The 13805-nt window shown below is 43.2% G+C and overlaps 1 protein-coding gene across 4 annotated transcripts in view; it reads left to right on the forward strand.

The window, feature by feature from the left end:
• The window catches only part of PPP3CC (protein phosphatase 3 catalytic subunit gamma), a 178308-nt gene that overhangs the window by 71794 nt on the left and 92709 nt on the right, over positions 1-13805 (forward strand). For all 4 annotated transcript variants that reach the window (XM_033950201.1, XM_033950200.1, XM_033950203.1 and 1 more), the window contains one exon: positions 8388-8499. In XM_033950201.1, the coding sequence (XP_033806092.1) occupies positions 8388-8499 (112 nt within the window). The remainder of the gene's footprint in view (positions 1-8387; positions 8500-13805) is intronic.

Here is a 13805-nt window from a genome sequence, read left to right on the forward strand (position 1 = left end):
TTCTCTCATGGATGAGGGTACAGAGATACTCGGTATACTTAAGCTATTCGCTGTGGACCCCTTGGAGTGGATTCTCTTTTAGAAGGCTTTGTAGTGCCCTCAAAGCATTTCCTGCTTCATAAGGCACTTACTGATATGATGCTGGTGGAGTGGGAGGCTTGGACCAATGACCCTGAGGTCTTTGTACCTTTGCCCCTGAGGCGATGAAGTATTAGAAACATAGAAACATAGAAATTGACGGCAGAAAAGGGCCATAGCCCATCGAGTCTGCCCATACCAGTGACCCTCTCCCTGATTCTTACTCTCCTAGAGATCCCACATGAATATCCCATTTCCTCTTGAAATCTAACACGCTGCTGGCCTCAATCACCCGCTGAGGCAGCTCGTTCCAATGATCGACCACCCTCTCGGTGAAGAAGTACTTCCTAGCATCACCCTGAAATTTCCCTCCTCTGATTTTCAGCGAATGTCCTCTGGTTACCGAGGGCCCCGTAAGACTGAAGATATCATCTTTCACCACTATACGCCCAGTAATATACTTGAAGGTTTCAATCATGTCTCCTCTCTGTCTTCGCTCCTCCAATGAGTACATCCGCAGTTTTTTTAACCTTTCTTCATACGTGAGATCCCTGAGCCCCAAAACCATCCTGGTAGCCATTCGCTGAACCGACTCAATTCTCAACACATCTTTTCGGTAGTGTGGTCTCCAGAATTGAACACAATACTCGAGATGAGGTCTCACCATGGATCTGTACAGTGGCATTATTACTTCAGGTTTTCTGCTGACAAAACCCCTACGGATACAGCCCATCATTTGTCTTGCCTTGGACGAAGCCTTCTCTACTTGATTGGCAGCCTTCATATCGTCATATAGTCATATAGTGTACTCTAAGGAGGAAGCTTTCATTATGGTAGACACCAAGGCAGCTGCTGTCTCTTTTCATGGCACTTGGTCCTCAGAGAGCTCCACATTAAGTGGGTGGAGAAGTAGTAATGGCTAGCCTTTTTAGTAGGGGCATTCATTGTCCAAGCAGCCATCTGTGGTGGCTGTGTGGCATATGAAATGTTGTGCCGACTGTAATACCTAACAGAGCCTTTGGAAGTTTCCTGCTTAGTCTGGAGCAACCTTCTTGTAGACTGTACTGTATCATCTGGTCAGTCTGGTCTCTTGGCCTTGGTCAGTGTGCTTGGCTATGATGGAAAAATTAAGAAAGGCTGGTCAAATAGAAAAGCAAAGATGCAAATGGAAGAAAAAATAGCTGATGTGGTAAAATGGGGGAGAAGACATTTTTTAGATTTATTAGTGATAGTAAGAAGTGCAAAAGTGGCATTGTGAGACTCAAAAGGTGAAGGGGAGGAATACGTAGAAGCTGATAAGATAAAGCTGAATTGCTTAACAAATATTTCTATTCTGGAGGTGTGGTAGAATCTGATCAATTTCAGAGTATTGTGTTTGTGAGGAGCTAGCTAAACTAAAAGTGGATAAAGCAATGGGGCCGGATGGTGTACATCTGAGGGTACTGAAGAGAGTTCTGGTGGCTCTGCTGGCTGACCTTTTCAATGCTCCTTTAGAATGGGGAGTGGTACTGGAGGACTGGAGAAGGGCGGATGTGGTCCCTTTCCACAAAAGTGGAAGAAGTAGGGAACTACAGGCTGGTAAGTCTGAATTCTGTAGTAAGTAAATTAATGGAAACACTTTTAAAACAGGGAATAGTGCAGTTTCTGGAATCCAGTGGATTCCAGGTAACATGGATTCAGAAGAGGCAACATGGATTCACTAGCGGCAGGTCTTGTCAGACAAATCTGATCAATTTCTTTGACTGGGTGACCAGAGAATTGGATATAGGGAGTGCGCTAGATGTAGTGTATATAGATTTTAGCAAAGGCATCAACAGTGTTCCACATAGGCGTCTAATAAATAAGCTGAGTGCCCTCGATATGGACCTCAAAATGAAGGACTCGGTCAGGAACTGGTTGAGTGGAAGGCAACAGTGGACAGTGGAGATTGCTCTGAGGAAAGGGATGTTACCAGTGATGTACCTCAAGGTTCTGTTCTTGGACCTGTTCTTTTTAACATTTTTGTAAGTGATATTGCTGAAGGGCAGTCGGGTAAGATTTGCCTCTTTGCGGATGATACCAAAATCTGTAATAGAGTAGACACCCCTGATGGTGTGAATAACATGAGGAAGGACCTAGCGAAGTTTAAAGAATGGTCTGAAATTTGGCAGTAAGCTTTAATGCTAATAAATGCAAGGGTTAGTAATGGTAGTTTGTGGCCTAAATATCTGGCATTGATGTAAATTGATTCAACAGGCTAAATCGAATAAAAAAATTTTTCCCTGAATCGGGCTTCACTAGTATGTATTAGACATTGTCTTAATGACCTTCTTTGTATTAGCAGTGGTAGCTCTCTTATGTGGACCCATCTTTTATGTCTTCTGTCCCTTGCTATTTGGAGAGTGTATAAAAAAGAAAAGGAGAAGGCAATGATTAAGAGCTTTTTGTAAGCTTTACCTGTGGCTTTAACTAGTCTCAAGGAAAGACTGCCTCTCTATATGGTTTCTATTGCAAATTTGTTGATACTTTTCCCTCTAGTTCCTTGATGTTTCTCCTGAGATATTCAGGAATTCATTTCTGTATCTCTGCAAGTTCTACAAATTTAGTTAGGTGTAAATTGAAGTATAACACATAAAAAAATTATTTTGAGAGGTCACATGACACGTTGCACAGGGGAAGATGGTGAATTTTGTCTTTCCTGTTACCCGCCCGAATTTACCCGTAAATATCAGCTCCTCGCCCATTTTAGACTGCTTTTTGAACTTATCTGGACTCCCACACTGCCAACTCAGTACTGCTGACTGTGGGTAGTGCTTTATGGCGGCGAAAGTGACATGGACACAGTGAGAGTGGAATAAGGTCCTAGACAACAAAATGACAGCTGCCTCGAGCCCAGTAGGGCCTTCCATTGTTCCTCTGTGGGTCGCGAAGATCATGTCAGAAGTTATAATGACTCTGGAGTCTATTTTGGATAAAAGGCTCCAACCTATAGATGACAAACTTGAACGGTTTCAGGGTAAGCTGTAAGGAGTTGGTCGGGACTTGGAACATTTCCAGCAACGGGTGAGCGATGTGGAGAACCGCATGGGAGGAATGGAGACTACTCACCAGCAGCAGCTGAAACGCCTGGAGGCTCTGGAAGAAAAGATAGACGAACTGGAGAACCGGGCTAGAAGAAATAATGTCTGATTTGTCGGAGCTTTGGACCTTTTTTGAGAGCTGGATTCTGGAGTCCCTGGGGCTTTCAGTGGCACTTGGCCAATTTTGGATGGAGCAGGCCCACTGACTTGGGACTCAGCGGGAAACTGATGCCCGATCCCGGGTGGTTATCCTCTGGGTCCTTAACTTTGCGCACAAGACAGCAATATTACAAGCGCTCTGAGGGGGAAGGGGGGGAATTGCAGGGTACTCTATTTTCAGGACTACTCTACCCGTGTGGCTCAGCGGCAGTTTTGCCCTAGCTGCTCTACACTGTTTGCTTGGAAAATTAGATTCACGCTTCTTTACCCTGCCCACCTTCGAGTCTCCCACAATGGTTCAACCCGCATCTCTCCTTGTCGGCGGCCCAGGACTTTGTCCTAGCTGGATGGAGGCAGTGACTTTCCAACTTCTACGTCCTCATGATTGGGTTGAGCTTCTAACTGCTGCTTCTCCCTGTTTGAGGACTTTTCTGTAGTCCACTGGGACGCTGACCTTTGCTTTTTCCTCCCTCCAGAGGTCCAGAGTTGTCCTGGAGTTTTGACTACTTTCTAGTCCTGGTATTTCTTTGGGGGGGCAAAAGGGGTGAGGTGGGCTCCCACTTGAGATGGCAGGTCATGGGCTGTTATCTTCGATGCAGGGGTGTTTTGGAAACCTTCCTAGGGTTGGTTGATATGGCTACCTGGGGGGACGGGTCATTTGTGGAATGGGTAGAGGTTTGTAATATTCTTTTTTTGGTTTGGGTATTTTGGGAGGGTTGATGTCGTGAAGTGACAGATTCTCCTTTGAAGATCAGAAACAGGATCATGGGGTCTGGGGACTAGAGAGGTTTTGGGGGGAGGTTGGGTTGGGGGATTTTGGCTTTGGAGCAAGAAGATACGGAATCCGTTTTTGGGTTGGGATTGGCTGAGGAGGTGTTGGGCCAGTGGCATGGCAGCCTGTGCTTGGTTGCAGTTGCATTCTGGAGTCCACTCACTGGGATGGCACTCCGGGATATCACATGTTTTTTGTCCACATTTTCTGATCTCATTTTTTTTCTTCTTTTCCAGAAGTTTGAGTGGTGACTTGGAATATTGGGGGAGTTATTTCAAGTTTAAGTTTCAAGTTTATTTAAAAATTTGATTAATCGCCTAATCATAACTTCAAGGCGATGTACAATACTAAAATTATTTACAACATATAAGGGAAAATACAAATATTACTAACTAGACTTACGGAACTGACAGAACCACTAGGAAAGGCAGGGATAGAAATACAATAGTTGATAGTAAATAAATAAGACAATTAGGGGAAGCAACAAAAGGAGGGGATTAGAAAAAATCAGTGATCTTCAGATCAGCTTAAAAAAACAGATATCTAAAATAAGGTGTATGGTCTTAACTAAGGGATCTAACAATCAAAAGCATCTTTAAAAAGAAAACATTTTAACTTGCCCTTGAATCTATCTATATGTCTCTTTTCCCTTATTTAAATCGGTAAGGCATTCCACAACTGCGGTGCCGTAACTGAAAAAATGTATTGTTGTGGATATTAATATTTTTGAGTGAAGGAACAGTCAGTAAGTGTTGATCACTGGATCAAAGTGTTCTGGTAGGAAAATAGGGTATCAGGACCTTGTCAATGAAGGCTGGGGCTTTATACAACAGTGATTTAAGAGTTAACAGACATTTTATAATTTATTCGATGTGTAACCGAAAGCCAATGAGATTTTTTGAGAAGCGGTGAAACGTGATCAAATTTCTTTGCTTTCATTATAATTTTAGTAGAACTGTTCTGGATTAATTGGAGGTGTCTAATCTCCTTTTGTGCAATACCCTGAAATAGGGGGTTAACAATAATCGATTCTAGAGATGACTAACGAGTGGATCAATATATTTAGCGATTTTGGTTCTAGCCATTTAGAAACTGAACGAATCTGTTGTAATCTAAAGAATGTTGATTTCACTACATTACTGATATGGTCATGATATGACAGTCTGATCGAATATGACCCCCAGAATTTTAATAGTGGTGAAGCGCACGAAAATACTATGCAATCTACACAGGCTTAAGGTAGATGTGCTGCTCCAGGAGACGCACCTTACCGCGGTGGAACATTCTAAATTTCAACAGGGATGGATGGGCACTTGTGTCGCAGCAGCAGGCTCCGGGAGGAAATGTTGGGTAGCCATTCTAGTTTGGAAGGGGGGGATACTTGTGTCGCAGCAGGCTCCAGGAGGAAATGTGGGGTAGCAATTCTGGTTTGGAAGGGGGTGATTGACCATCTTGCCACAGTGGAGGCTGACTCAAAGAGTTGATATATTTTTTTTGTAAGGCCCTGATTGTGGGACAGCCCATTCTTTTGGGTAGTATTTATGCCCTGAATTCCTATAACCGCAAATTCTATCAGCGTTTGCAAACATTTCTTTTACCCCATACTCGCCTTCCAATGTTGGTGGGAGGGGACTTTAATACGGTATGGGATCCCTTCATGGATTGCTCCACTGCGCTCTTGAGTTGCCATGCTCAGGATGGTAAGGGGCTTCTGTCGTTATGTCAGTTCTTGGAGCTTGACGACGTTTGGCGGATTCTGCACCTTTCTGAGAAAGAGTATATGCATATGTCTCAAGAGCATTCCACGCAGTTCTGTATTGACTATTTATTTATTTCATGGGCAGTCTTTTTTTCAGGTGGTGAGGGCAGAGATCAGCCCATATGCGATTTCGGATCACGCCTGGGTGTGGTTGGAGTGGGTACCCCTGGGCAAGCGAATCGCAGTTTTCAATGGTCCTCTTTGGTAGCAAAAATTGAACAGCCCTAAATGAGGTGGGAGACTAAAATAAAGTGTCCTGAGAACCCTTGAAAAAGTTGCGTTTAGCGGCAAAACTGGTCCCTGTCAGGCTTATCAGTAGTCTGCACACTTTAAGATAAGTAATGTTTTGCTGTTGCTATAAAGAATTAACTTTTAAGACAGTAGAATTTGATTCACACAAACAAGGAGGTGGAGGTAATCTGGTCAGTGATGGAAATCTTAAACCTTAAATAGACTTGGCATTGGATGAAAATATCCATGGATTGAAATGTCCATATCCTAGTAGTTTCTGAGACCATTTTTCTCCATGATCTCATTTGAATATCCTGTAGTGGGATTTACTTTATGCTTGAACTTTAATATACCCCTATATCTCTGGAGGCTGCTCTTTATGCCCCATACTCTCTTCTTGTTTTGCTTCATCTTCCTGGCGGGGCTCTTCCTCAGGAGGTCTGTGGCAGCGTCTTTTTGGCTTCCATGCAGTTGAATTGGGAGGGGCTTGTGCGACATCTGGGGGGGACCCCAGGGTGACAAATTCGTTGCTGCTTACAGGAAATCCCGGTTCCGGGAAAGATGATGGAAGCGCTGATTAAGGACAGCATCTGTGAACACATCGAAAGCAATGGATAGCTTAAGTCGAGTCAGCATGGCTTCTGCAAGGGTAGGTCATGCCTCACAAACTTATTATACTACTTTGAGGGGGTAAATAGCCAGGTGGATAAAGGGGAATCCATATACATCATTTACCTTGACTTCCAAAAAGCCTTCGACAAGGTGCCACACAAAAGACTGCTAAAGAAGCTATGGAACCACGGGGTTCAAGGGGATGTCCACTGATGGATCAAAACCTGGCTGGCAGACAGGAAACAGAGGGTTGGAGTAAAGGGACATTACTCAGACTGGCAATGGGTCACGAGCGGAGTGCCACAGGGTTCGGTGCTGGGACCACTCCTGTTCAATATATTTATTAACGACCTGGAGGCGGGAACAAAATGTGAGGTCATTAAATTTGCGGATGACACCAAACTCTACAGCAGGGTTAAAACCACGGAAGACTGCAAAGATCTCCAAAAGGATCTGACGACACTGGAAGAGTGGGCCAAAAAGTGGCAAATGAGCTTTAACATAGGGAAATGCAAGGTCATGCATGTAGGGAAAAAGAACCTGATGTTCACTTACAAAATGGGGGGGATCACTGCTAGGGGTAAGTAACCTTGAAAGAGACCTGGGAGTGATGGTAGACACAACATTGAAGGTGTTGGCACAGTGCGCCACAGCCTCAAGGAAAGCAAACAAAATGCTAGGTATCATTAAGAAGGGCATCATGACCAGGATGAAGGAAGTCATCCTGCCACTGTATCGCGCAATAATGCGCCCGCATCTGGAGTACTCTGTCCAGTACTGGTCGCCGTACCTCAAGAAGGACATGGGCAGTACTTGAAGGAGTCCAGAGAAGGGCAACTAAGCTGATAAAGGGTATGGAAAATCTCTCATATACTGACAGACTGAAAAAGTTGGGGCTGTTCTCCCTGGAGAAGCGGAGACTTAGAGGAGACATGATAGAAACCTTCAAGATCCTGAAGGGCATAGAAAAAGTAGACAGGGACAGATTTTTCAAATTATGGGGAACCACAAGTACAAGGGGGCGCTTGGAGAAATTGAAAGGGGACAGGTTTAGAACAAACGCTAGGAAGTACTTTTTCACCCAGAGGGTGGTGGATACATGGAACGTGCTTCCGGAGGCTGTGATTGGCAGGAGCACGTTACAGGGTTTCAAAGAAGGTTTGGATAGGTTCCTAGAGGACAAAGGGATTGAGGGGTACAGATAAGAGTTGACGTAGGATGTAGGGATAGGAGTAGAGATAAGTATGGAAATAGTCAAGGACCACTGCTTAGGCAATGGGCCTGATGGGCAGCCACGGGAGCGGACCGCTGGGCGAGATGGACCTCTGGTCTGCCTCAGCGGAGGCAACTTCTTATGTTCTTATGTTCTGCCTGGGATGGACAATCATAGGATGGTCTTGCCTGGGTTTCTCACTGGACTTTCAGTTCTCAGGGGGTCATTGGACACCCATGTAACAGGAATGCAACAGAACCTGAGTCTACTCCCTCCCTAGGGGGGTGGGAAACAAAGGGGGGGTTGGAGGGGGATTCTTGGGGGTTCACGGGGGGGAGGGTTGATATAAAAGATGCATGACTTGGTACTGTTATGAATTGTTCTAGTGGATTTCCCGCTTATTTTTGGTGTATTTTGTGCTTTGATGTTTTGCTATGGTTCTGCATTGTTTCAGTCAATAAAAAAATTTTTAATCATAAAAACAAATTCTTTATTTTTTTATAGTGTGTGCTGTATTTATGGAGTTTAAAAATTAATCATCCAAAAACGCTCTTCCTTCTCCGAGGGAATCACGAGTGCAGACACCTCACAGAATATTTCACTTTTAAGCAAGAATGTAAGTACAAGATTACTTGCCTTTCAGTCTAATGTATCCCTGAACCTAAAATAGCATAATGTGCTGCTTTTTAAAACTGCAGTGGGTTGCCACAGTGTGGTGTATAGGGTTGTGATATGATGTACATATGTTCATATGACTTATGAAGCTGCACTCTTTTCAGGGAGACTCCCCAGTCAGTTAGTGTCCTGGAGCAAGCCTTTTCAAATAATAATTTTAAAATCCTTCCTGTACTGTACATCTTGCTTAAATAAAGTTCATGTGCTGCCTGAAATCTGGGTTTACTACTTAGATTACAGATATGCATTGTGGCTCTTAGAAAATTAGATTCAGAGATGTATGGAAGGCCAAGTACAAGATTGTAACGGTTTATGTTCTTAAAACATACTGCTGCCCTTAAGGAGACCAGCAACTCTCAATAAGCAGAGGAAGAAGAAAGAACTTCTCCATCATTCTCCTACAATTACAGTACCAGACACCCAAAGATAACTACGCCAGAAAAACACGCACAAGCTGATACTCCTGCTCCTAGCTACTTGGAAAACGACAGCAAACATCTCTCCAATACCAACTATATCAAACACTAACAGAATTCTCTACCCAACCAGAAGAACCACAATAGACAGAAACATAAACTACCAGACCCACACTTACCACCCCAGCACACAAACTGCAAGAAAAAAAACTGAGAAACCCCTATAAGACCAAAACACAACCTCGCCAAAGATTACTCATCTATCAAAAAATAACTTATAGCGCTCAAAAAGACTACATTACTCTCACATGTGCATACGTAAATATCAGAGTCATAGGCCCCAAAACAGAACACATAAAACACTGGATAGAAGGGGATAATCTAGACTGTCTTTTCCTCACAAAAACCTGGCTAACTTCAGAATTAGACCCCAGAATAACGGAAATCTGCCCAAAGAGATACAAGATAATAGTGGTCTGCAGAGAAAATAACAGAGGAGGAGGAATTGCCAGAAATACCATAGACTAAAAATACAAGACAAAATAACTACCCCATATATGGATCTACTAGCCTGCCAACTCTCTGGGACCTCACTCAAAGGAACTGTAACTTGCTTGCTCTGCTACATAACACCAGGAAACTGGAACACAGCAAAACCAAAATTTGAAGAGTTTATATACCAAAACTCATTATCAACAACTTACAACTTAATCCTAGGAGACCTAAACCTCCACCTCGAAAAACAAACCTCCAAACAAGTAGAAATCCTACTATCATACCTCAAAGCCTTAACATACAAGTTATTAGACCCTCAAACCACACATGAAAAAGGTCACCAACTCGATATTGCAGCCTACATGTCCCAACAGCCCATACAACCAGAGATTCACACATCAAATGGAAACTGGTATCGTTCCCTCTGGTCAGATCACTATACTTACTCCTTCAATATCAACTGGACCAAAAACAATAGCAAACCAATCACACAAAAAACAATCTACAGCTTACGTAAATACATCGACCCCACCATATTCTGGTCTTAAACAGATGCCATAATCCAAGACTATAACCCCAAAGACTTCATCTCACAATGGAGCCATCAATGTACAACAACCCTAGATGAGCTAGCCCCAGAGCAAACAAAAACCAGAACAAATCAGACAAATGTTTTCGATAACAAACTACTACTCAAAAGACAATGCAGACAACTAGAAAAAAAATGGAGAAAAAGCAGTCAAGATTCCACAAAGACAACATGGAGAAAACTGAACCAAAATTACAAACAAAAACTGAAAGAAAAAAGAAAGACATACTATACAAAGCAAATAGGAGAAGAATCCCAAGACACAAAAAAGCTATTCCAACTACTAAAAGAACTCACAGACACCAAACCATACCTGACCAATAACGACATTCCCCCCCCCACCCTCTTGGCGGCATTCTTCAAAAACAAAATCGCAACTATCAGGTCCACCTTCAATGGAACACCTACGCAGTTGGAAGAGATCACAACATCCCCCACAGCGAAAGAATCTGTTGCAGCAGACAGAACCTGGTCCCACTTCTCACCTATACAATGGTCGGACCTAAACAAGCTCTATAATAAATACAGCCACGCAGCCTGTGACCTCAACCACTGCCCCCCATACCTATTGAAAACCTCCAGTACACTATTTCGCACCCTCCTTCTGCAATAGATACAAACTCTACTCACAAACGGCCTTTTCCCACAAGATCTCAGCGAAATCGGCAATAATTCCAATCCTAAAAGACCCCAAAGGCTCAACAGATCAACCTTCCAACTACAGACCCATAGCGTCAATACCTCTTTATGTCAAGCTAATGGAAGGCTTCATAGCTAAAGTCGTAAACTTCAACTTAGAAAACCACAACTTACTTCACCCCACACAATCTGGCTTCAGAACCAAATACAGCACTGAGACCCTACTAGGATCACTCATGGACACTGCTAGACAACATCTCAGCACAGGAAAAAATAATACTGATTATTCAACTAGATCTCTCTGCAGCTTTTGATCTGGTAGACCATAACATCCTTCTACAAATACTAGACTCAATAGGAATCACTGGCAAGGTACTATCATGGTTTAAAGGATTCCTACAATCCAGAACATACAGAGTTAAAACAAACAAATACAAATCAGAACCATGGTCCAATCCCTGCGGCGTACCCCAAGGATCACCACTATCTCCCACACTGTTCAACCTATATATACACTGCTTCCCTCAGCTCCTGTCTAGATAAACTAGGCCTAACCTCATACAGCTTTGCAGACGACATCACCATTCTCCTTCCTTTTTACCAACCAGCGCCCTCCATGGCAGACACAATACACAAAACACTTGAAACAGTAGCAACATGGATGAAAGAAAACAAACTAAAACTAAATGCTGACAAAACAAACTTCATCCTCCTTGAAAATAGCAAAATCCCAACCATAACAAACCTACTAATAAACTCAATCTCCTACCCCATTCAACCCACTTTAAAACTCCTGGGAGTGCTGATAGACAGAGGATGTACCATGCAGCCATAAATCAACAAAACAATAAAAAAAATCATTTGCAGTCATGAGAAACCTAAGGCAAGTTTGAAAATTCTTCAACAGAAAACAGTTCCAACTCGTGGTACAATTCATAGTCCTAGGTCTAATAGACTACTGCAACATACTATAACTCCCTTGCCCAGCAACAATGATAAAACAACTATAAACAGTACAAAACACAGCCCTAAGACATCTACTTGCTGAAGAAATACAACCACATCACAGAGGCATACCACGACTCACACTGGCTCCCAATACAATTCTGCTGCCTACTATTTAAAGCCATAAATGTAGACAGCCCAATCTACTGGAACAACCGACTAATACAATCCACCTCAACCAGACACAGGAGAACCCACACACCATTCCGAAAATCAATTAAAACCGCTCTATTTGATAAATTCCTTGCCTAAGCAGAGGATCTCTCTCATGTTATTGTCAAGTTTGCAGATGACACAAAGCTATGCCGGACAATCAGGTCACAAAAAGACATCGAGGAACTTCAGAGAGATTTGAAGCAACTTGGCAGAAAATTGGCAGATGAGTTTTAATGTGGAAAAATGCAAAGTGATGCACCTGGGCAGAAAAAACAAGGAGCATGAGTATAAACTGTTAGGTATAACATTGGGGAAGAGCGAACAAGAAAAAGACTTGGGGTTACTGATAGACAGGACCCTAAAGCCGTCGGCTCAATGTGCAGCGGCGGCAAAGAAAGCTAACAGGATGTTAGGCATGATAAAGAAGGGAATCACGAGTAGATCAAGGGAGGTCATAATGCCGCTTTATAGAGCAATGGTCAGACCACACTTGGAATACTGTGTCCAACACTGGTCTCCATACCTGAAAAAGGATATAACACTGCTGGAGAAGGTGCAGAGGCGAGCGACAAAGCTAGTAGAAGGTATGGAGAACTTGAGCTACAAGGATCGCCTCAGAAAACTAGGATTATTCACCCTTGAGAAGAGAAGACTGAGAGGGGATCTGATAGAGACTTTTAAATTGCTAAAAGGAATCGACAAAATGGAGCAAGCTCACTCACCAGCAGGGGGAAAGGATGGAGAGCAAGAAATAGCTTTATTCACATTGGCGAATGTGACCCAGACTCGGACCAGAGGTCATGGCCTGAAGCTGAGAGGGGACACGGCCAGGACAAATGTCAGAAAGTTCTGCTTCACACAGCGAGTGGTGAACGCCTGGAACTCTCTCCCGAAAGAGATGGTGGAAGAAACTACCATTCTAGGATTTAAGGGAAAATTGGACGCACATCTTCTTGCAGGACACATTGAGGGATACGAGTGACTAATGTATGCACCAGGGTACGCCTGGCTGAGCCTCAGCGTGTGCGGATCACCGGACTGGATGGACCCCAGGTCTGATCCGGTGCAGGCACTTCTTATGTTCTTATGTATTATTGGGCATGTAACCCCAATGTATTATGTAACATCTTTCTTCATGCATTCTATAATTCGCTGATTGTCCCGCCTTCTTTCAATGTGAACCACCTAGAAGTCATTTGACTATGGCAGTATAGAAAAATAAAGTTATTATTATTCATGCACCCTCCAACCAAAAACATAAAAAAAAAACTGTACGACAACCTCCTAGCCACTCGAGCAGCAAAAAATAGGCCACCAACTCTCCAACTTACTGATCTCGACCACAGACTATAAACCTTCAAAAAAGAAACAAAAACCCTACTATTCAAAAAAATACATAAAACCAAACTAACACAGCTAGATCTGTCTCAGGCATCACCTGCAAGAATCTCCTTAGCAACCCAGAAAATGTCCAGACTACTACTTATGTACTTCTAAATGTACCTCTAAATATCCTGACAAATTCATATGTAATCCGCCTTGAACCGCAAGGTAATGGTGGAATAGAAATCACTAATGTAATGTAATTTCCCTAGCAACAGCAGCAGATGAATCCAGAGACCAATGGGATAGCCCACATCTACCAGCAGACGGAGATAGAGAAATTGATTAACAGGTGGTCCTATTGTCTGGCACTCTTCCTGTTTATCCAGTATTCTTTATCTCCCAGCAGGAAAAGGTTGCTATTCAACTAGCTCCTGAATTCTGGCTGTGACTGGAAAATTATTTTCTCCTGTTGAGGTTTCTCTTCAGTGAGACTGCCATTCTGTTTCTCCTGTTGAGGTTTCTCTTCAGTGAGCTGGCAATGCTATTTCTCCTGTTGAGATTTTCTCTTCAGTGAGACAGGGGTGTCCGGCTGAACGGTGTCGGCTTTAGGGGTTACACCTG

Source organism: Geotrypetes seraphini, chromosome 6 (assembly GCF_902459505.1).
Source record: "Geotrypetes seraphini chromosome 6, aGeoSer1.1, whole genome shotgun sequence".
Lineage (NCBI taxonomy): Eukaryota > Metazoa > Chordata > Amphibia > Gymnophiona > Dermophiidae > Geotrypetes > Geotrypetes seraphini.